Source organism: Protopterus annectens, chromosome 10.part0 (genome assembly GCF_019279795.1).
Source record: "Protopterus annectens isolate FY-2018-M chromosome 10.part0, PAN1.0, whole genome shotgun sequence".
Classification (NCBI taxonomy): domain Eukaryota; kingdom Metazoa; phylum Chordata; order Ceratodontiformes; family Protopteridae; genus Protopterus; species Protopterus annectens.
The window spans coordinates 1,826,088,308-1,826,113,053 of NC_056744.1; the positions used below are offsets into that span (position 1 = coordinate 1,826,088,308).

At 38.8% G+C, this 24,746-nt stretch overlaps 1 protein-coding gene across 1 annotated transcript in view; it reads right to left on the bottom strand.

The window, feature by feature from the left end:
- LOC122814070 (active breakpoint cluster region-related protein-like) overlaps positions 1-24,746 on the bottom strand; it is a 1,143,696-nt gene that overhangs the window by 604,964 nt on the left and 513,986 nt on the right. Inside the window, exons 6-8 of the mRNA XM_044086683.1 lie at positions 15,201-15,246; positions 12,902-12,954; positions 2,777-2,917 (exon numbers count right to left, since the gene is read on the bottom strand). Coding sequence (XP_043942618.1) covers positions 2,777-2,917; positions 12,902-12,954; positions 15,201-15,246 — 240 coding nt within the window. The remainder of the gene's footprint in view (positions 1-2,776; positions 2,918-12,901; positions 12,955-15,200; positions 15,247-24,746) is intronic.

Sequence of the window (24,746 nt, forward strand, 5' to 3'; positions counted from 1 at the left end):
GTCTTTAATGTAATTTACAAATTTCTTTTCTAAGTCTGTCTTAGACCATATTCGCCAACAAAACCCTTCATTAGGATGATGGTAAATGTGATATATATACGAACAGTTCCAAGTAAACACTCTGCCAACATGTTTTTGGGATATGGAAGGAAACTAGGGTACCTGAAAAAGACACAGACAAAGGAAAAACATGCAAAATGCACACAATGATGCAGATCAGAACTGAACCCAGACCCTGGAGTTGTGACATAGTCATCTTAATCAGCAAGCCATCATGCTTTCTTATTCTCAGAAACATTGTGACTTGCTCTTCTGAATGATGCAATCCGTTATGCATTTGCTTTAAGCATGTATTGTTGCACAGACAATAATTCTTTACATCTTACAAGCTTATGCACAGTGGTGCACAAAGACGGCATGTGCACACACACACACACACACACACACACACACACACACACACACACACACACACACACACACACATCAGTCCTGAGTATGCACAGATGCACGTATCCAGCACTGACCGTCTAGATAGTTGATTTAATCTCCTTCACTGTTTCCTTTTATCACAGATACTTATATTAAATATGCTTACTATTTATCATTTGTGAGGTCGAAGGTCGATCTTGCACCATTAAATATGCTTGCTATTTATCATTTGTGAGGTCGAAGGTCGATCGTGCACCATTAAATATGCTTACTATTTATCATTTGTGAGGTCGAAGGTCGATCGTGCACCATTAAATATGCTTACTCTTTATCATTTGTGAGGTCGAGGGTCGATCTTGCACCATTAAATATGCTTATTATTTATCATTTGTGAGGTCGAAGGTCGATCGTGCACCATTTTCTTTTCTCCTCTATTCACCAGACTCCATTAAGCATTTGTGCAGATTCCTGACCTTCCTTGCTGTCTCTTTAAAGTGTTTTCTTGCTTAATTTAATGTATCTTGAAAAAAAAAACATGTTAATGCGGCTGCTTCCCCCCTCCGAAGTGCTGTATCAGATATTTAAGACATATCAGGGAGTCTCAAAACTAACAACATTTAAGTATATTCAGAAAAAGTAAAAGTAAACAGTGAAAGCCACTGTCAGACTTTAAAAATGCTTTTTCCAGGGTGGGCCCTGCACCTACACACCCTTGCTTTATATAAAGATATATATATATATATATATATATATATATATATATATATATATATATACATACATATATATATATATATATATATATATATATATATATATATATATATATATATATATATATATATATATATATATATATATATATATATATATATAATTGTATATAAATGTGTATGTGTGTGTGTGTGTGTGTGTGTGTGTGTGTGTGTGTGTGTGTGTGTGTGTGTGTGTGTGTGTGTGTGTGTGTGTGTGTGTGTGTGCGTGTGTATAACTAACGTGAATTTCACCATGCCTGAGGGAAAAGAGAATCTGTCAGATACAGCAATTTAAGACATAATTGCACTTAAGTGTTTGCATTTTTGAGGATTGAACTTAACTGTACTTGAACTTAGAATGCAAACTCTGTATATTTCCCAAACTAACAGTGAGTTCAAGGCTTGGGCTTCATTGATTTGGTGCATTGCTTTGTACTGAAGCCAACATGTCACATTTCTGATGCCCTTCTTCAGTGCTGGCAAATCCCTTCCCATCCCTTCCACACCTCTCCAGTTTTATGTATCAGTCCTAAATTATTACACCACAGTGCATTATCTTTAAGCCAAAAATCATTGTCTTACAGACCACCTAACATATCAGAAAGTGATTTAAAAGGCCTTGCTAGACTAGATAATTTGTTTTTGTTGTGACCTCCTTTTTGTATTGTTTATAAACACGTCGTCTTTAGATCTGTTTTTTAAAAAAGTGACACAGCATATGAGTTTCCCAGGTTTTCATTTCTTCACCAGGCACAGAAACTTCCAGAGGACTATGACACACAAATGCGGACAAAAAAGCATACCCTCCTTTCAAGAATATTTGAATCACTTTCAACCACTATCATATTATTATTTTTTTCCCCACAAAAAAAATCAGTCATCTCAGAAACTGGTGGAAAATGTTGGAATACAGTCTGCATGCTTAATGCAGTTTACGGGAGGCCCAGAGGGATAGAGACAGGAGACTCTAACACAACAAAAATCAAGAAACAAACCAAGTTGATCCTGATCTGTCATCAGAATCTGCCTTCCGTAAACCTTTTTGTCTTTTCTGATTTGTTTAACGCAGTCCTTTCACAGGGGACCACTAACACAGAGAAAGTGTTCCAATCTGCAAAGTTGGAGACCCAGACCCAAATAATTAGCCTCAGAGGGCTGGTGTGGGGGTAGACAGAGTTTTCTTGGGGTAGATAGGCAGAGGAGGGAGTAAATGCAGCACTGTATGCCAAGGCTTTTGAAAGGAACGCTAGTTGGAAGGGGCTGGCTAAATGTGCCTCAGTGAGTGAGGGGCTCAGTACTGAAGATTAGAAATGTATTTGGAAGCCGATGCTCATTTGATGATGCCACCGCAAACTAAGTGTGAGGGATTGGGAGGGATGGGTTACAATGCTAAAAATCTCCAGCCCCCCATGTCTATGATAGGTATAATTTCAGGGAGAAGATGTATGCACCGTGAAGGGCTGCTAACCAAAAATAAAGAATGTAAACAAAATTACATCTTTTTTCATGCTATACAAGTCCCATTATGCACAGCAGTTTAAAAGCTCTTTAATTCAACATATGTGAATACTGAGTCTCAATAAACTCACCGTTGCTTTGGAGACAGTGACAGAGGCCCTCTTGGGTGGTATAGTCTGATTAATGCCTGACAAGAAGTTGTTGGAAATTCGAACTGCTTCGTTGAGTAGTGGGCAGTCGGAGTGTTCCTCAGGAGTAAACTTCAGGACATCCTAAAGGAGAGAAGAAAGCAGTCACAGCAAGCAGGCCCGAAACAAATTTAGCCATTACACTTTGTGATATATAGTACCAGAGAGAAAGTACTTCTGTGTGAGAACACTTACATAACACAAGATCTTCGAGAATGATGCCATGTGGTGATACTTTGTTATATTTATGCTTATATTCAGCAACAAAGCTGTGTAGCTGGCCATTGTTTCAAATCATCATTTCCCTTTCATGTGATGATTCCACTGGTGAAGTCTCTATAGTGACATAGGCCTGTGAAACTGCAGAGTAAAAAGGACCAAAGTGTGCACTGGCATCTGTTGTTCAAGCAAATAACACCCTTGTATACGTAAGAGATTTGTAGCATGCAAATGTTATGTACTGTGTCAATAATAATCCGAATTGTTGGACAATTGACATCCAATTAATGAAACATGCTCATAATGAACAAGGATATGTTATATTATTATTATATTACATTATAGTATATTATATTATATTTTAGTTGCTTGAGAGCATAAAGAGAGACACACACACACACATGCACACACGCACACACACACACTCACACACACACACACACACACACACACACACACACACACACACACACACACACATACACACACACACACACACACACACACACACACACACACACACACACACACACACACACACACACTCACACACACACACACACACACACACACACACACACACACACACACACACACACACACACACACACACTAAAACATATACTCTGCATCATCTTTACTCTTTTTCACCTGTTTCATGCCTTCTTTAATGCTTCTGTGGATTAATTCTCCACCATGCATTCCAGTGGTCTATTTTACAAGTCCACAGCCCTCTCTCTATGAAAAAGTAGTTTTAGAGATCCCTTAGTGTGCGCACGCTGTTGTGTGTGCCCTGTAATTCTCCTCAGTCCTTCCTAGTCAGCGTAACTGCTTCACATCTCCCTGACATGACCTTGACTCCTCCTATCTCTTCTTGTCTCATACGAGAAGAGAAGAGCTCTAACTCCTGTAGTCTCTGGTTACATGCTTTCCATTCACAGAACTTTCTAGTAGCTTTTCTTTGGGTTTCATCCCGCAGCCTGATACCCCTCTCTTTGTAAAGTCTCTGGAACTGCAGTAGCCAAGGTGAGGCCTGACAGGGGCCTTGTAGAATGGAAACATTATCACTTTTCACTTTTCTTCTTGTATTCACCCCCCCCCCCCCCGAGGATACACTTCAACATTTTCCTTGCCACTGTCCCTGCTTCCTCACTCTGCCTTGATGGTCCAGTCCAGGTCAGGTCAACATCCTCAGATCATTTTCCTAAACAGTTCCTCTTCTCCAACAAATATTTCATGTAAGAATTATGGAGAGTGAAGTACATAATTCTGATTTGCCTGCAGGGAATCCCAAATGTCACCTTCTACATACTTAGTCCACCTTTTCATATCCTTCCTTAGACTCTTCCTGCATCCTCCACTGTTGGGTCAATCTTTGAGTGATTAGCAAAGAGGTCGAGCCTGTTCTCTTTTTCTTGAAACAGACACAATGAAGACAACTGTAAGCACTACACCCTCCTGTGGTACCCTGCGAGTCACTTTTCTTTTTCCCAGTCTCATGCTTACTACAATCCTCTGTGTCTTATCTTTCAGCAATACAGCAGTCCAGTCTGTTAATCTTCTTTCTATCCCATCCTCCTTGGGTATCCTACCAGTTATCAGTTTCAGAATACGTCAAAGGCCTAAATGAAGTCCAGGCAAACTTCCTCTGCAGGTAACGATGATGACATCAGGGCTGACAATAAGCTGCTGCTGCAGTAGGTAGTGGATGGCCCTTTGAGGTGCATCATCACATACATGCCTGTGTTCCCTTATAGTGTCACTGCATGCCCACCAGGATGAAGTCACCCAAAACATTAGAGGGGAGGGTATGGAAAATCCTGAACACATCCGTGTTATGGCTCCTCATTTGGCCCCTACCCACTCATGATGAATCATAGCTTGCATCTCTGCTGATCCGCCACATGGAACGTGGGGTCCCTCTGTACAGGACATACTATGTAAATAAATAGTAAATCAAATAATCACTATGAAAGTCAAAGTAAAGCTGTAATCATACATAATAACATTACTTCGTAACTCAAATAATCACTATGAAAGTCAAAGTAAAGCTGTAATCATACATAATAACATTACTTCGTAACTCAAATAATCACTATGAAAGTCAAAGTAAAGCTGTAATCATACATAATAACATTACTTCGTAACTCAAATAATCACTATGAAAGTCAAAGTAAAGCTGTAATCATACATAACATTACTTCGTAATTCAAATAATCACTATGAAAGTCAAAGTAAAGCTGTAATCATACATAATAACATTACTTCTTAACTCAAGGAATCACTATGAAAGTCAAAGTAAAGCTGTAATCATACATAATAACATTACTTCTTAACGCAAAGAATCACTATGAAAGTCAAAGTAAAGCTGTAGTCATACATAATAACATTACTTCGTAACTCAAATAATCACTATGAAAGTCAAAGTAAAGCTGTAATCGTACATAATAACATTACTTCTTAACGCAAAGAATCACTATAAAGTCAAAGTAAAGCTGTAATCGTACATAATAACATTACTTCTTAACGCAAAGAATCACTGTGAAAGTCAAAGTAAAGCTGTAGTCATACATAATAACATTACTTCTTAACGCAAAGAATCACTATGAAAGTCAAAGTAAAGCTGTAGTCACACATAATAACATTACTTCTTAACACAAAGAATCACTATGAATGTCAAAGTAAAGCTGTAGTTATACATAATAACATTACTTCTTAACGCAAAGAATCACTATGAAAGTCAAAGTAAAGCTGTAGTCACACATAATAACATTACTTCTTAACGCAAAGAATCACTATGAAAGCAAAGTAAAGCTGTAATCATACATAATAACATTACTTCTTAACTCAAAGAATCACTATGAAAGTCAAAGTAAAGCTGTAATCATACAAAATAACATTACTTCTTAACGCAAAGAATCACTATGAAAGTCAAAGTAAAGCTGTAATCATACATAATAACATTACTTCTTAATGCAAAGAATCACTGTGAAAGTCAAAGTAAAGCTGTAATCATACATAATAACATTACTTCGTAACTCAAAGAATCACTATGAAAGTCAAAGTAAAGCTGTAATCGTACATAATAACATTACTTCTTAACGCAAAGAATCACTGTGAAAGTCAAAGTAAAGCTGTAGTCATACATAATAACATTACTTCTTAACACAAAGAATCACTATAAAGTCAAAGTAAAGCTGTAGTCATACATAATAACATTACTTCGTAACTCAAAGAATCACTATGAAAGTCAAAGTAAAGCTGTAATCATACATAATAACATTACTTCGTAACTCAAATAATCACTATGAAAGTCAAAGTAAAGCTGTAATCATACATAATAACATTACTTCGTAACTCAAAGAATCACTATGAAAGTCAAAGTAAAGCTGTAGTCATACATAATAACATTACTTCGTAACTCAAAGAATCACTATGAAAGTCAAAGTAAAGCTGTAATCGTACATAATAACATTACTTCGTAACTCAAAGAATCACTATGAAAGTCAAAGTAAAGCTGTAATCATACATAACATTACTTCGTAACTCAAAGAATCACTATGAAAGTCACAGTAAAGCTGTAGTCATACATAATAACATTACTTCTTAACGCAAAGAATCACTATGAAAGTCAAAGTAAAGCTGTAGTCATACATAATAACATTACTTCTTAACGCAAAGAATCACTGTGAAAGTCAAAGTAAAGCTGTAATCATACATAATAACATTACTTCTTAACGCAAAGAATCACTGTGAAAGTCAAAGTAAAGCTGTAGTCATACATAATAACATTACTTCTTAACGCAAAGAATCACTATGAAAGTCAAAGTAAAGCTGTAATCATACATAATAACATTACTTCTTAACGCAAAGAATCACTATGAAAGTCAAAGTAAAGCTGTAATCATACATAATAACATTACTTCTTAACTCAAATAATCACTATGAAAGTCAAAGTAAAGCTGTAATCATACATAATAACATTACTTCGTAACTCAAATAATCACTATGAAAGTCAAAGTAAAGCTGTAATCATACATAATAACATTACTTCTTAACGCAAAGAATCACTGTGAAAGTCAAAGTAAAGCTGTAATCATACATAATAACATTACTTCGTAACTCAAATAATCACTATGAAAGTCAAAGTAAAGCTGTAGTCATACATAATAACATTACTTCTTAATGCAAAGAATCACTATGAAAGTCAAAGTAAAGCTGTAATCATACATAATAACATTACTTCTTAACGCAAAGAATCACTATGAAAGTCAAAGTAAAGCTGTAATCGTACATAATAACATTACTTCTTAACGCAAAGAATCACTGTGAAAGTCAAAGTAAAGCTGTAGTCATACATAATAACATTACTTCTTAACACAAAGAATCACTATGAAAGTCAAAGTAAAGCTGTAGTCATACATAATAACATTACTTCGTAACTCAAAGAATCACTATGAAAGTCAAAGTAAAGCTGTAATCATACATAATAACATTACTTCGTAACTCAAATAATCACTATAAAGTCAAAGTAAAGCTGTAATCATACATAATAACATTACTTCGTAACTCAAATAATCACTATGAAAGTCAAAGTAAAGCTGTAATCATACATAATAACATTACTTCGTAACTCAAATAATCACTATGAAAGTCAAAGTAAAGCTGTAATCATACATAATAACATTACTTCGTAACTCAAATAATCACTATGAAAGTCAAAGTAAAACTGTAATCGTACATAATAACATTACTTCTTAATGCAAAGAATCACTATAAAGTCAAAGTAAAGCTGTAATCATACATAATAACATTACTTCTTAACTCAAAGAGTCACTGTGAAAGTCAAAGTAAAGCTGTAATCGTACATAATAACATTACTTCTTAACGCAAAGAGTCACTGTGAAAGTCAAAGTAAAGCTGTAGTCATACATAATAACATTACTTCGTAACTCAAATAATCACTATGAAAGTCAAAGTAAAGCTGTAATCATACATAATAACATTACTTCGTAACTCAAAGAATCACTATGAAAGTCAAAGTAAAGCTGTAATCATACATAATAACATTACTTCTTAATGCAAAGAATCACTATGAAAGTCAAAGTAAAGCTGTAATCGTACATAATAACATTACTTCTTAACGCAAAGAATCACTATGAAAGTCAAAGTAAAGCTGTAATCGTACATAATAACATTACTTCTTAACGCAAAGAATCACTATAAAGTCAAAGTAAAGCTGTAATCGTATATAATAACATTACTTCTTAACGCAAAGAATCACTATAAAGTCAAAGTAAAGCTGTAATCGTACATAATAACATTACTTCTTAACGCAAAGAATCACTATAAAGTCAAAGTAAAGCTGTAATCGTACATAATAACATTACTTCGTAACTCAAATAATCACTATGAAAGTCAAAGTAAAGCTGTAATCATACATAATAACATTACTTCGTAACTCAAATAATCACTATGAAAGTCAAAGTAAAGCTGTAATCATACATAATAACATTACTTCGTAACTCAAATAATCACTATGAAAGTCAAAGTAAAGCTGTAATCATACATAATAACATTACTTCGTAACTCAAATAATCACTATGAAAGTCAAAGTAAAGCTGTAATCATACATAATAACATTACTTCGTAACTCAAATAATCACTATGAAAGTCAAAGTAAAGCTGTAATCATACATAATAACATTACTTCGTAACTCAAATAATCACTATGAAAGTCAAAGTAAAGCTGTAATCATACATAATAACATTACTTCGTAACTCAAATAATCACTATGAAAGTCAAAGTAAAGCTGTAATCATATATAATAACATTACTTCGTAACTCAAATAATCACTATGAAAGTCAAAGTAAAGCTGTAATCATACATATTTATTGCATTGTATAATGCATGCACATTAAATTGAATCTTTTATAAAAATTACATAGATGGTTTTGAATGCAGCACTCTTGTACACATAGATTAAAGTGAATCTACAAGATTAATACTAATCCTGTTTTTTTTGGTTGCACAGTACAATCCACATACTTTATTGGAAAATTTCTATAAATTTCTATAAAGGCAGTATATTGGTGGTGATAGTCGGGAACTTAAGTAGCGTGTGTGTGTGTGTGTGTGTGTGTGTGTGTGTGGGGGGGGGGGTTAATGATCATTAGCAGCCTGAGCTAGGCTGATATAAGGCAGGTATATGCTGTTGTGTAGTGAAAAGGAGAATTTTTTATAAGGACAGACAAAAAAGGTTATTGGGAAAGAAGACAGAGATGGAGATTAGATGAAATTTAAAGAACCGCTCAGGGAGTGAACAGTTGTATAAGACAAACACACTGCAATCTGCATTGCTAACAAACAACTGTTCAAATCTGTAAATCAACAAACTAAACTCAAAGCAAGACATTTTTAATGTACAGTTGATTCAGTAAAGGGAAAACTAAAATATTAGACCTAAATTTTGTCCGTCTCCTCTTTCCTTAAGTTGTGGTTGCTCAGAAATCACTTGAGTCCCCTTACTGGAGCAAGAAGCGTTGATTGATTGATACAGCAGTGCACTGTTCTGGAAAGTTCTCCTTCCCCCAATATTGTAGGACCATGGATTTGATATAAATAAGATCAGGGAGTGTGAGGGGCTTGTTCCCCACATGGGAGTGCAAGGGGTCTTGCCTTTTGCAAAAAAATGTTTCACTAAGGAATTCTACGCACATAGAGCCAGTAGCCCCTACCAGAACCAAGCATCAGAGGAAATTCAGAAACAAACCACCTTGGTCGTCCACTGCCATAAATAAAGTGTAAAAGAAAAGGAAGGCACTCCTTAAATTATCGAGTGGATCCGAAATCTCTTTTCTCAAGGACAGTATCAAAAGCATCACAAACCAATTCAGGACAGTATCTGGTCCGCAGAAGGAGCCCATAAACATAGACTTCCCTCTGATGTCTAAGTTATAAATCCTTCTTCAGCTGTGTTAGAAAACTAAGAAACAATACCCTACATTAATACCCTACATTACTCTGAACATATTTGTAATGATGTATTATACTCTGCCCCAAGAGACATGGCCAATACCCTTGTAAACACATTTAGTGCCAGTTTCACATGTGAGACTTCTATTCAAAGACCTGAAATACCCAAATCCCTTACTCCCCCAACTATGTGTATAGATACTTTATTGAAAATGCTAACCAAAACCAAAAATACTTCTGCCGTGTTACCTGACGACATACCTGGCTGCTTAACTAATAGTGTTAAATGTGCCCTTGCAGACCCTGTCCTCAAACTAACTGAATTAAGGTCCATTACTGGTTTTGTCCCTGATGAGTAGCCCACAGCAGTGGGGATATTCTTCTTAAGGGAGGTATTATAACTGACCTGGTAATTACAGATCTATCAGCCTTACAAGCCTCATCTGCAAAGCCATGGAATGTATAACAACTGACCTCAGAAACTACAGTGTTAAGACCTTTGCTAGACTTGACCCCCCCCAACAGTTTGGGTTTGTGAAGGGTAGATCCTTTCTACTTAACCTGGTAAACTTCTTTGAAAGGGTTATAAAGACCGAATATGGTGACCATGTAGTGTACTTTGTGTATCTTGGCCTGACCAAGACCTGTGACACCATTATCCATGCTAGCATAATACAAAAGATAAATGTTTTAAAATATGACCAACGTATAGTAAAATGGACAGCAAACTGGATGAAAGACCGACCTCACACTTTGTGAGGTGCAGGTGTCTCATCTAAAAGTATGCAGGTGACCAGTGGTGTCCCTCAGGGCTCAGTGCTAGGACCTCCCCTTTTGGATATTCACCTCTCAGATCTCCAAGCAGAGAGATAATATCTATGCCTAATAAAGCTTTCAGAGAGCTGAAGTCTTGGGGTTGTTGTTAAGTCACCCTATGACACCCCCCCCCAGAATGAGGACTCCCTAGTAAACCTTTGGTGGTACTGAAAACAGGCACAAAGTAAATGCTAAAAAAGTGTAGCATCTTCAGTTGTGGTAGACAACCCCTCCCTCATCATACTGCATAGAATACACATCTCTACAATACTGAAATGACGTCAGGGACCTAAGCTCTCACTGTCTCTTTCAACCATCATGTGGCAATGGTTTTCAAGAAATCTTTTCAGTTTTCCAGCTGATTGCCAAAGGAATATCATCAAGGTCTAAAGAAGGAATCACTCCCTTATTTTTAGCATTGATCGGGTCAGTTATCAAGTGCAGCACCCCCTTGAGGTCTAAAGAAGTAATCACTCCCTTATTTTCAGCATTGATCGGGCCAGTTATCGAGGACAGCACCCCCCTGAGGTCTAAAGAAGTAATAACTCCCTTATTTTTAGCATTGATCAGGCCAATTTTCAAGTACAATGACTCCTTTGGGATGTTTCTCACTCAACATATTAGGAAGACCCCAAAAGTTCCAAAAAAAGAAAAAAACTATGACAGGCTTAGTCCCTGAGTAAGCACAGGAACTTTTATCCCTTTATTCAGTGTGTTCTAAACTTTTATGGGGAGATTTCTGTCATATGTACCTCACCATTAGGGATTCAGTTGTCCTGGATCTCCTGCATATCCACAAGCCATTATCTCCACCAGTACCAAAACCTGGGACCTACATTTTCACTGACACAGAAATAAAACATGGTGGAATGACAGGTTTATAATTCTGCACCTCCTAAATATGTGGAATAAACTTCTCCTGCATGTTAAACAGGGCAACTTATCTTCCGTTAAACATAACCTAGATGTTTGGATGATCATCCAGAAATTTACTCTGGGATTAATGCATTCATAGGTAAATACTAGTCATTTAGTCTTGCAGACTAGTGCACATCTAGTTAGTAACCAGACAGTGACCATCAAACCATGTACCCTGGATGTCAGTGAGGTAAACATCTTAACCATAAGCCGACCCGCCAACAATTAACCATGAGAATGGAGTTTCATTCAGGTGGGAAGGTAATGGTAAGGTGTGAAAGGTCATAAGAGTCAATAGCCTTGGAATATACATGAATCTATGAGTCTATGAATCTGTAAGCACAACTTTTTCTTAAAGGGTAAACACAGCTTAGAGTGTGTTCATTTTTGGAAATTTGAGGGGGGTGTATTGGAATAAGTAGTAATGGATGCCAGAGGGAGGAGATTACTGCAACTTCCTGAAAGTAGCTGAACTGAATTGGAAGTACCCCTAGTTTTAAATGAGGCCACTAGTATTAAATGTTTGCTTAGACTGAGACCTTTAAAATAATCAACATCAGTCCCTCATTTTAAAACATTTATTTAACTGTATTTTGAACACATTCACTTGTTTCTTTACATATCTTGTTTTAGTGCCAATAATTTAGTTACTTTTTAACTGCTTATTAACATAACATGTTTATGTATATTTCACATCCACATTTTTAACAGTTGTGAACAGTTTCTATATGATAGTTATGGAAATATACTAACATGTTATCTATTGCATCAGATGAGACAACATTATCTTATCGGTTGATTAAAATTATCATGTTTTTAACTCAAACTATTTAACTGCACTTATTTTCACAGTCCATTTGTTCTGAAGAAGTCTTAATAAGTAAGGAGATGAAAGTGCTCCAACTAATTTATTTTTGCAAGTGTGTTTGTTTTTATTGTGTTTCTGATTTTTAAATACTCCCAACTGCAAAACTTGTGGTTTACTGTTTTGATTCCTGTGGTTCATTCCTATAAGCATGCAGTATAGATGTAAAATATGCATTTCTGTAGAATGGAACAAAAATCTAAATTCCATAAGCAGATCCTTTCGAGGACATTTACAGTGTGTTCCCACCAAGCAGCAGAATTTGGTACTCACGTGCATGGCCGATAGAGTCTTTGTCACTCTTTGGACGGGCATATGTAGCAGTTCTGAAATGAGAACATTTGCATATTAACATGTACTCAGCTGCATTCCCTGCTAATCAGACATTTTATGCATGCTATTTATATCTAATAAATGGTTAGAACCATGAGATAACTACAACATCAAACTGGCACAGTAGACTAAGTAAGAACTGTCAACTAAACCCAGTGCATGTCGCCTTAAGCAAAAACTGCATAGCAATGCAGACATGTTAACAGTTATTTCTGCTTTCATTTTACGTTTCACCTAAAGTCTCAGTTTCTTCAAAAAGGTAGTCTGAATGTATGTAAAAAAATAAAATATGTTATAGTCTGGGGCTAAATAGTGTTACAAATGTTTCTTTAAAAGTAAATATATCTTTGCTTCAGTCTTATTGATAAATGGTCTGAAGAGATGTCTCAATAACATCAAAACTTGCACAAATGAAGGTCAAAGTGTTTGATAAAGCCTGGCTACTTCAATACATGTTAGTCTGAAGAATAGTTATCAATGCAGTTCTGGCACAGAGGCTTTTCTAACTCCTATAGACATGCGTGGCGTGAGGCGTGGTCAGTACAGACATTCTGGCAGTGTGATGTGTTTAGAACTGGTGAAAGATGAGGGGCTAACAGCAGCAAGTACTGAAGTTTTCTATTTATATGTGGGGACACATACAGTGTGGGATAGGGAGAGTATACATTTCTCCACACTAATGTATTTAGTGCTGGTGAAAGGTGAGGGGCTGACAGCACTAGTGACTTAAGCCATCTGATATCCACAGACTGAGGTACCATACGGGGTAGGGAAAGTGCAGGCTTCTCTACACTGTCATGTATTTATAGGTTCATAGGTTAGTACTAGGCTAACTGCCCTTGCGAGCCATTTTAAGCCTAGCCAATTATCCCCTGTGAGATTCAAACCCTGTACCTTGTGTTTGCAAGGCAAGCACCTTAACCATTAGGCCACCCTCCCAACATTTAGTGCTGCTAAATGATAAGGGACTGATTCCACAGAGGAATGAAGCTGTCTGCTTATCCACAGGACAGCTACAGTGCAGTTTTCCCCACAGTATAATGTATCTAATGCTGGTGAAAGGTGAGGGACTAACATCACTGGGGAATGAAGCTGTCTGCTTATTCACAGGACAGCTAAAGTGCAGTCTTCCCTACAGTGTAATGCATCTACTGCTGGTGAAAGGTGAGGGACTGACACCAATGGGAATGAAACTGTCTGCTTATCCACAGGACAGCTGAAGTGCAGTCTTCCCTACAGTATAATGCATCTATTGCTGGTGAAAGATAAAGGACTGACACCACTGGGAATGAAGCTGCCTGCTTATCCACAGGACAGCTAAAGTGCAGTCTTCCCTACAGTGTAATGCATCTATTGCTGGTGAAAGATAAAGGACTGACACCACTGGGAATGAAGCTGCCTGCTTATCCACAGGACAGCTAAAGTGCAGTCTTCCCTACAGTGTAATGCATCTACTGCTGGTGAAAGGTGAGGGACTGACACCAATGGGAATTAAGCTGCCTGCTTATCCACAGGACAGCTGCAGTGCAGTCTTCCCCACAGTGCAAGGGATCTACTGCTGGTAAAAGGTGAGGGACTGACTTTATTGGGAAATGAAGTGCTCTGTTTACACAGAGAGACAAATACTGTATGGAACAGGGTCAGACTATACTTCTCCAAACTGTAATGTAATTAGTGCTGGTGAAAGGTGAGGGACTTGCAGTACTGAGGACGCAATTTGTTAACTGAACTTGGCAGCGGTTATGTTGAGCAAGAACACTTTGTGATGGTTTGGTATCACTATTAAATATCTTCTGTATCTTATAGCAGATGGCATGCTCTCACCTCACTTTGTAAATAGTCTAGGGTGCAAGATTTGATGCTTTCTGCCTCTGCATGTCAACTATTTGACTCAGAGGAGGTCCTTTGACCAGACAGAACTCTTGGGTTGCCCATGAAAAGGGACGGTTCTGCCCAGTGGGCTTTACTGTTCAAGAAATGTTACTAACTAACTAACTGAATATGAAGTATCGATTGCAAATTGGGAGACACAAGGACTGAGTGAACCCTCACATGGTGACACCACAACTGAATCTCATTCTCAAGGCCGGCAAATAAATAATATCTGAATTCCACACTACGCCTAACAGAAATAATTTATTTATCTAACTGGAGAGTTGAACTGCTGCAGCTGTCTGAGACATTAAGCTGCATCCCAAACTATAAGGGCACAGTTTAAGTGAGCCAATGGAATACTTACCATTCAAGGTGTAGACTGTCTCCGAATCTTTCACTGGCTTGATTTTCTACAGGACAAATAACAAGCAGTCACTAGTTAATTCAGTGATGAAATGGGTGAAATCAGACAAGGGACTTTTATTCTTATGTTACTATGATAATAATGCAATGATTTTACTTGCCGCATTCCCATCCTTTCAGAGTTTACTCTAAATCAGACATCATTTATAAATCCTTTTTGCCTACCTGCCCTTTCTGTTCTTTTCTGCATTCACAGCCTATATATCTGCTCCTTCAGGCAGGCAGCAATCAGCATTTACAGTAAATAATTCTCCCAAACACATAATATTAGATGAGGAACTATTATTTGTGGCTTTGTTGTTCTCCGCCTAGGGCTATATAAAATATACAGATAAATGAAATAAAACACACGCCTGTCATGCAGAAGTTAAATGCACGTTTATCACTTCCTTTTTATACCCATTAAATGATCTAGCATGGGACACACATTAGTATTTTTATAAATTATTGCTTTGCATACTATCCCTGTAGACGGACATCACTGAATACTACAACATTCAGCTACTTAGTCCTAAATGGAGACTGTTCTAAAGTATTTAGATCACATGAAAAATGAACTGAGAATATGAAACTATACTTACCAAAATATTGTATGTGTTGACCAGTTTTATAAATAGGCACTTTTATTTTCTGACTTCACACTGTCTCTGATATAAAACTACATTTACCAAAATATCTGTTTGCCAGGTTTTATAAGCTGATACTTGTATTTCCGGACTTTACAATCTTTGATGACTGAATAAGAGCTGTTAAGTTTACTGGGTATTTTCCTTCATGAGTTGGAAGGTTTGATCAGGTTATATGACATGCTCAGAGTAAAGGCTGGAGAAACTGAACCCAAGACTGCAGAAAGCAGCTAGTTTACACTTCATTACCTGAAGGACGTTGCCACAGCCACAGTCTAAAGGAAGCTATTTCAGATTTTAAGTAGTGGTCACAGCATGATTTCTGTGAATACATCACATGTTTAAAATAGAGTTCCTCTCGGGGATTCCCTCCAACAATTCAGCATACACTCTTCAAAGTCTCATCTTTGGGAGAACAAAGTTCACTCACAGTTCACCTGAAGCCATGTGCAGGCAACATCTTTGTGAATTAGTGTGTACACCACGTTTATTAAAAACTTAAAAGCAGGCTGTATAGATTGCTAGTAATAATTTACAAGGAAAATCTCTCAAGCAGTACATTTCATATTATGATCTAATAGTGCATCCAGCACCTTAGTTGACTATTACGAACCAGCTTCTCCACTGTGCTGTTTTAAAAGTTATAGTTGTGATTATAAAATAAAATAAGTATATTACAGAACAATAAATGTTTTTTAATGAATTACACACACTCTAGATAATTGTTCAGACCAAAATTATGTATCATTTGCTTTATATTTGGCCTGGTGATCAGCCCTAAAGGGGACTAAAGAACAGATACGAACTAACCATATCGGTTGATATGTGAATGATTCCTTTACAGTAGGCGGACTGCTGGAATTTGTTCTACTAGAATTTTCAGCTTAGCTATTTTTTGCTTCAGCTCTGATATCCAGTAGCCTGCACACCATCTGCTGGTGAGCAGTGGGCTAGGGGTGCATGATTGGCAAGTATGCCTGCCATTTTACCCCTGGCCATTATGTAAGCACAGTCTGTAAGGCAAGAAACAGAATCTGAAACATATAAGCATTCATAAATGTATAAATATAAATTTCTCCAACTTAGCGAGAACTCCAATAGCAGCTACTGAATATAAGGCCCTTCTAGACAGAGCAGAAGGGTGGCGAATATCCACAGAGAAGGATTCCAATGCAAATCATCCAATATGGTGAGTATATATAAATAAATATGTGAGACATTTGATTTCAGGACTCTCCTTTAGTGGGCTGAATCTGGGGAAAAGTTCCAAATGGTGAAAATTAAATTACCCAATCCACAGAAGAACCAAAATTTAAAAGTCCAGATGAAATCATGCAGCACCAACGTGCTATAGGAGCTGTAATATTTGGACTCACAGTCCAACAGTACTGTTTGGTGAAAGTGTGAACCAATAAACAGGGGGCCATGGAAAAATGGTCACAACGGAGACATTTCTGAAGAAAGTATTGGGTGCAGTCACATCTCTGGTTGAGTAGTTTTATACAGTAACCTTTTTCAGCTCATAGTTGGGCTCCCATATGGGAGAGCACAGTGTAACTTAACAGATACCAGTTCTAGAGCACAGTGTAACTTAACAGATACCAGTTCTAGAGCACAGCGTAACTTAACAGATACCAATTCTAGAGCACAGTGTAACTTAACAGATACCTGCTCTAGAGCACAGTGTAACGTAACAGATACCAGTTCTAGAGCACAGTGTAACTTAGATACCAGTTCTAGAGCACCGTGTAACTTAACATATGCCAGTTCTAGATCACAATGTAACTTAACAGATATCAGTTCTAGAGCACAGTGTAACTTAACAGATACCAGTTCTAGAGCACAGTGTAACTTAATAGATACCAGTTCTAGATCACAGTATAATTTAACAGATGCCAGTTCTGGAGCACAGTGTAACTTAACAGATACCAGTTCTTTTGTCCCTGGAATAAACAAGACGAATCTTCCTAGACTCATGCAGTCTCTTCAGGTAAAACATGAGCTGGTGAAATATATTTGTGGTGTGAAGGCATCTTTATTCCATGGACTTTGCCCTCCCCAAAAAAGGTAGGGAAACCGGTTTAAAAACATCCCTAACTCACTTTCAGGAGAAAGTATGGGATTAATCTGAAAGAATGCACAGTCCTTGGAAAGACAGCTATGATTCCCCACAAATAAAGCCTGATGCTTGAAGATCCTGCAGCACATAGATGATGCTGCCAAGAAAAGCATCTTCCAACAGATGAACTTCAGAGTTGCAGAATCTGCAGGTTTGAGTGATGAACACGTGACCTGTCAATCATGTAGATTAAACCCTAAAGACGGGGAGGTACTCAAAGGAGGATGAAGACACACAACCCCTTTAAAATATTTGGCTAGTTGGTCCTAGGCCACAGTCCTGCCATCCAGTAGGTTGTGATGGGCACAACTGATGGAAAGTTGCACCTAGATTATTGTATAACTGATCCGCAAATCATTTAAAAGTCTGAAGCTGGCCAGAACAACCAGCAGCTTACGCAAATGTGTGATCCGCAAATCATTTAAAAGTCTGAAGCTGGCCAGAACAACCAGTAGGTTACGCAAATGTGTGATCCGCAAATCGTTTAAAAGTCTGAAGCTGGCCAGAACAACCAGCAGCTTACGCAAATGTGTGATCCGCAAATCGTTTAAAAGTCTGAAGCTGGCCAGAACAACCAGTAGGTTACGCAAATGTGTGATCCGCAAATCGTTTAAAAGTCTGAAGCTGGCCAGAACAACCAGTAGGTTACGCAAATGTGTGATCCGCAAATCATTTAAAAGTCTGAAGCTGGCCAGAACAACCAGCACGTTACGCAAATGTGTGATCCGCAAATCATTTAAAAGTCTGAAGCTGGCCAGAACAACCAGTAGGTTACGCAAATGTGTGATCCGCAAATCGTTTAAAAGTCTGAAGCTGGCCAGAACAACCAGTAGGTTACGCAAATGTGTGATCCGCAAATCGTTTAAAAGTCTGAAGCTGGCCAGAACAACCAGCACGTTACGCAAATGTGTGATCCGCAAATCATTTAAAAGTCTGAAGCTGGCCAGAACAACCAGTAGGTTACGCAAATGTGTGATCCGCAAATCGTTTAAAAGTCTGAAGCTGGCCAGAACAACCAGTAGGTTACGCAAATGTGTGATCCGCAAATCATTTAAAAGTCTGAAGCTGGCCAGAACAACCAGCACGTTACGCAAATGTGTGATCTGCAAATCATTTAAAAGTCTGAAGCTGGCCAGAACAACCAGTAGGTTACGCAAATGTGTGATCCGCAAATCGTTTAAAAGTCTGAAGCTGGCCAGAACAACCAGTAGGTTACGCAAATGTGGAAGCATTAGCTGCCTTTGTACACAGATTAAGTACTTTTTCAAGAAACAGAATGAGCCTATTGAGTGCTGAAATTCCTGCCAGCTTTAATAATCCCTGAAATTCCATCTAGAAGGTCATGTGGGAGCAAAAGATTTAAACAAAGAGCTGTATCATGAGGCAGAGTAACATACCACCTTGATAAGAGGGAAATAGCTTGTACCCGGATAAGTTCTTGCACTTTTCATGTCCTCACAGCCTGAACACTTATCATTTTCATCCACTAAAGGAGAAACAAGGATGGTCTTCTTTCTCCCAATTGTGTGATGAGGTGCAATAACTGAGGGACTGGATCTTAGGAATACAGGAATCATTCCTTCCAAAAGACATTGAACATTTCCAGCTTTAAGTCCACTTGCACTGCTGAAGAAAGCAGTGCTGAATAGGTCAGCATGTGGTGAAAGGGAGAGGACCACTGCAATAGGTCAGTTACTGAGGTGCTCCACTCCTGGAAAACTCATCTCCAGTGGGAATCTGGAGGAGCAGCTCAGCAGTCCTTTCACACATTCATCTCTCTGAGACTGGGAACACCAAGAGGGTGATGAATTTGTCTATGGCCATCATCAGACCCGCAGTGGCTTTCTGCACATGGCATAGGTGCATGCTACCCTCCTTGTTTAGGTGTCACCTGACACTCTGGTCATTGGACTAGTGCAGGAGGGGCTTTTTTCTTGGTTCAACCTTCACATCATTCAGAAAAGAAGCGTGGCCAAAAGCTCAAGCTGGTTTATGCCAAGCTATCTCTTCCACAAGGCCAACTTCCTTTGTACTAGCAGGAAGAGCCAAGCTAGATCTCATACCCTCCTAGTGAAGCATCCATCATTACTATGTGCAGCAGGTTTTGATGCAGAAGGGAAACTTTACATTGAGAGTGGTGAGGATTGCCCACCATGTCAGACTCTGGCTATAGCAGTGCCCTGTGCCACAAAGATTGGCTCCCTGTTGCTGTACATCTACCAACACCTCACATCCTTGGCAGCACCTCTATCCTCAGGTATGACCAGGGCAACACGAAGATTGCTATCAGGTCCAAAAGGTACACAAGGGTACAGCCTAGACCCTCAACTGCATCTTTAACCAGGCTGCAAAGGGCATGATTTCTTGTGTTCGCTCGGTGGGAGGGACTAACTGTAGAGTGCCCAGCTGTGTCCTAGTAAACACACTCCTCTAGGTCAGACTTAAAGTGGGCTTCAGCCAGTTTATTAAGACTCCCTAAATGTATGATCATAGGAACATCCAAACTAAGAATACAACAAGTGAGCTCCTAGGCAGGACACCGGGACTCAGTTGTCTAAGTAAGGGAACACAAGCAGGTTCTTCACTTGCAAGGCCTCTGTCGCCATGACAAACACTTTGGTATGTCCCATGGGAGCACAGAATAAACCCAGCTGCAACACTAGCTACTGACACTAGTGCTTACTCACAGTGAATTAAATGAACTTCCTGAGCAGAACCCAGACAATTACGTAATAAAAGGTATCCATTATGTCCAGTCGGCATCTAGAACTTGAAGCCACTTAGGTCAGTGATGGCATGGAAATCTCCTATAGCCTCAGCACCAAGAAGCGTGAGTAACACTTTTGACTTAATTCTAAGAAGGAAGGGTAGTTTCTACAGACCTTTTGAGAAGAAGAGATTGAGTCTGACTAGGAACTCTATAGATATGAGTTGATATCAGTATTGTCATTTCTTTAGAAGAATTAAAAAAATCTAAGATGCAGCCATCTGTGACCATGTCTAGAACCTGATGGTCCTTTTATAATAGCTGTTCAAGCCAAGGTGAATATGGAGAATTGCCCCCTCACATGGAGAGTCCTGTATTTAATTAGGAGTGAGACTGCTGGGTCAGTCACCTTTCTGGGAGAATCTAGTGTCCAAATGGACAAATGATGAACTCTGCAAGAAACAAAGAGTTGTAATGCTGGAAATGAATTCATCCTCAAGACCTGGTCAGTACCCTCATGTGATGGACCCTGTTTTATACAACACTTCACCCAGTTGACACTGATATATAGACTGTATCGTATATAGCATATATCATGGAGAGAGGTAGGTTAAAAAATTAAAAAAGAAGACAGCTGAGTGCACAGGTCTGGGAATAAAAAGTGCCAATCCTGGGGTAGACACTGGTGCCTGGACTGGGAAAAATGGTAGTGTAGAATCCTCAAGACATGGTGGCTAGGCTTAAAAAGGCCCCAGTGGCCATTTGCCTAGTACATGTCTATGAATCTATGAATCTAAAACCCTAGTGGACAGAAAAATTAAAAAAAGAGTAAGAAGCTCTAATTTAGGAGATATGAAACAGGATGATGTAACATCCAGAGAAAATGAAACAAAATTAAGAAAGGCTCCTAACTGGAAACCTACAGGCCGAGACGGAGTACAACTATTAAAATCTTTACACAGTGATTTATCCCTGAGTAAATTACTTATATGTGCATCCCAAATGGACAACAACCTGGTTAACAACAGGAAAAACTACACCCCCCCTTAAGAGAGAACCTGCAAGCTATCCTAAAAACTATAAACCAATTACTTGCCTTCCGATGATGTATAAACTATACACGGGAATTGGTGCAGAGTTTATAGTCATTTTGAAAAAAAAAGCAATTATAGCAATAGAACAAAAAGTTAACAAAAGAAAGTCATATGGAGCACAGGATCATTTGTTGCTAAATAAAGCCATAATAATGAAATGCAAAAAAGGGGAAGAATCTAAGTATGGCATGGATAGACTATAAACGAGCATCTGACAGCATCCCACATTCGTGGATTAAGTAATGCTTACAGATGTATAGCATACACCCGGCACTGACCAATTACATCACAGTGGCAGATCACTCTGCAGCTGAGTCATAGCAAAGTACAACTTATTATCCCAAGGATAAAAACTGAAAGACAGATATTCCTCAGTGATTCTCTTGCACAGCTGCTGTTTTGTCTTGCCCTAAACCCATTAACCCCTCTGTGGTTTGGAATGTTGCATATCTTACAGCCTGTACATGTCCTTCTATTCCCGAGCATCTTAGCGTCGTGTTATTAACAGCTCATTATCTTTTGTAACCTGCCTATTATTAGATGGTAAACGGCGTAGTTAACGAAGTCAGGCCCAAGAAAGGTCTCAATGCCATAAGGAGCTATGGGAGTTACCTGCAAGTATACAAAAAAAGATATATAGGCTTGAAAAACTTCTCAAAAGCGAACTTCTCACTTCTCAAAACTGAGGTGGAATCCTTCAAGGCCCCAGGGCCAGTGGAAACTACAGCCCAAACTGCAGAATCCTATATAAACGCATTCTACGGACATCTCCAGGAATGCATGGATCATGCTATCCCAAACAAAACCAAGACCCAATAATCCAAAGGCAGGCGTCCAGTCTGGTGGATCCCTGCCATAAATAAACTGTACAACAGAAGGAGGAAGCTACTACATGATAGAGCAAAATCCCTAATAGGGAAGGCATCTCTGATCAGTACTAGCAAAAAATTATGATCCCTCATAAAATCCTCCAAGGCCAGCTTCAAGAGAAAAATTGCACAGGACACCAAAGACAATCATAAGGCTTTTTTCAGTTATGTTAGAAACCTGGGATGCAACTCCCAGACTTGTTCTGAGTTGATTCTAAATGACAAAAAATACGCTGAACCCACAGACATTGCCAATATCCTGGCAGACAAGTTCAGTGCAAACTTCTCCACCCCCCCCCCCCAAAAGAGCAAGTATCTATCCCGGCAGAGGGCTGCCTCCCAAACATCTCAGATGCTCAGGTGAAGGCTGCCCTCTCCAAAGCAAAAAACACTGCTTCCGTGGGACCAGATGGCGTCCCAGGTTGCGTCCTACATGAACTACAAGAGGAACTAATCCCTCAAATAAACAGCTATACAATCTCAGCCTCACTACAGGATATGTGCCCACAGAATGGCGTACAGCAACAGTCGTCCCAGTCCACAAAGGTGGAGCCTCTATGGACCCTGGAAACTATCGCCCCATAAACCTGACTAGCTTAGTCTGCAAGGCTATGGAGATGATCATCATGGAGCTCATAAACAAAGACATTGGGGACCTACAGACACTAGATCCTACCCAGTTCGGCTTTGTCAAGGGCAGATCCTGCCTTTTGAACCTGGTTGTCTTCTTTGAAACAGTCACCAAAGCCATAGATGAAGGGAAGGTAGTCCACACAGCCTATCTGGACCTTGCAAAGGCATTTGACACAATACCCCACTCGGGCATCATAGATAAGCTATCCAGCTTAAATATAAACCCCTATGTCACAAGATGGGTCGCAAACTGGCTCAAAGACAGAACCCACAGAGTGAGAGTTGCTGGAGCCATATCAGACTCAAAACCAGTCACAAGTGGCGTCCCACAGGGTTCTGTCTTGGGACCACTCTTGTTCGGTATATACTTTTCCGAGGTACAGGCAAACATGGGAGGACTATGGCTCACCAAGTTCGCAGATGACTGCAAACCGGGCGCCATAATCAACTCTCCAGCTGACACAAACATCCTTCAAAAAGGTCTCACAGAGACAGATAACTGGTGCCAGCACCATGGTTTAAAGCTAAATGCCAAAAAATGTATAGTCATACCCTTTGGCAAAAACAATGTGCCCACAAATTACCACATAGGCGGAAACCCATTAAGTACAGAGAAAGTTATTAGGGACCTGGGGACCCAAGTTGATAGCAATCTCTCCTTTGAAAACCACATTGCCAAAGTGGTTAGAAAGACCTTCTACATAGCCCACCTCATCACGAAGGGTTTCACATCTAGATCAAGAGAGGTAATCGTGCCCCTTTATTCATCCCTCATCAGGCCCATCATAGAATACAATGCCCCTTTTGGGATGTACCTTACCAGACACCTGCAGCAATTAGAAAGACCCCAAGAGGATCAAGGGTCTCAAACAGATGCCATATGCTGCTCGGTTAAAAAAACTCCAGCTCTACTCAGTTGCATACCGCCTACTTCGAGGCGATCTATGCCTGACATACAAAGCTATGTCAAATCCAGAATTAATGGACATGCTCCACCTCAGTAAATCTAAATCCCTTAGAGCCACACGCTCGAGGGACTTGAACCTCAGCACAGAAATAAATAGAACTTGCTGGAGGGACAGGTTCATAACCCAGATGCTCCCTTCGCTCTGGAATAGAATTCCAGTTCATGTGAGGCAGAGCACCTCACTGAATCTCTTCAAGAAGAATCTTGATAAGTGGATGGGGGATCATAGGTTTGTCCCAGGGATTACTCCCGTGTCACTATTAGACAGAGGCACAGTAAACTAAACCTTAAAAAGGGCACAGTATACTCAAATCAAGGGGTGGCGTAAGCCATACAGAATCGGGCTAGGCTTATAATTGCCCCAGGGCAGATAGCCTAGTATGAACCTATGAATCTATGAACCTATGAATGAGTTAACCCAATAAACTGTTTACTTAATAGATTAGATCATGGTTACCAATTGGCTCCCTGA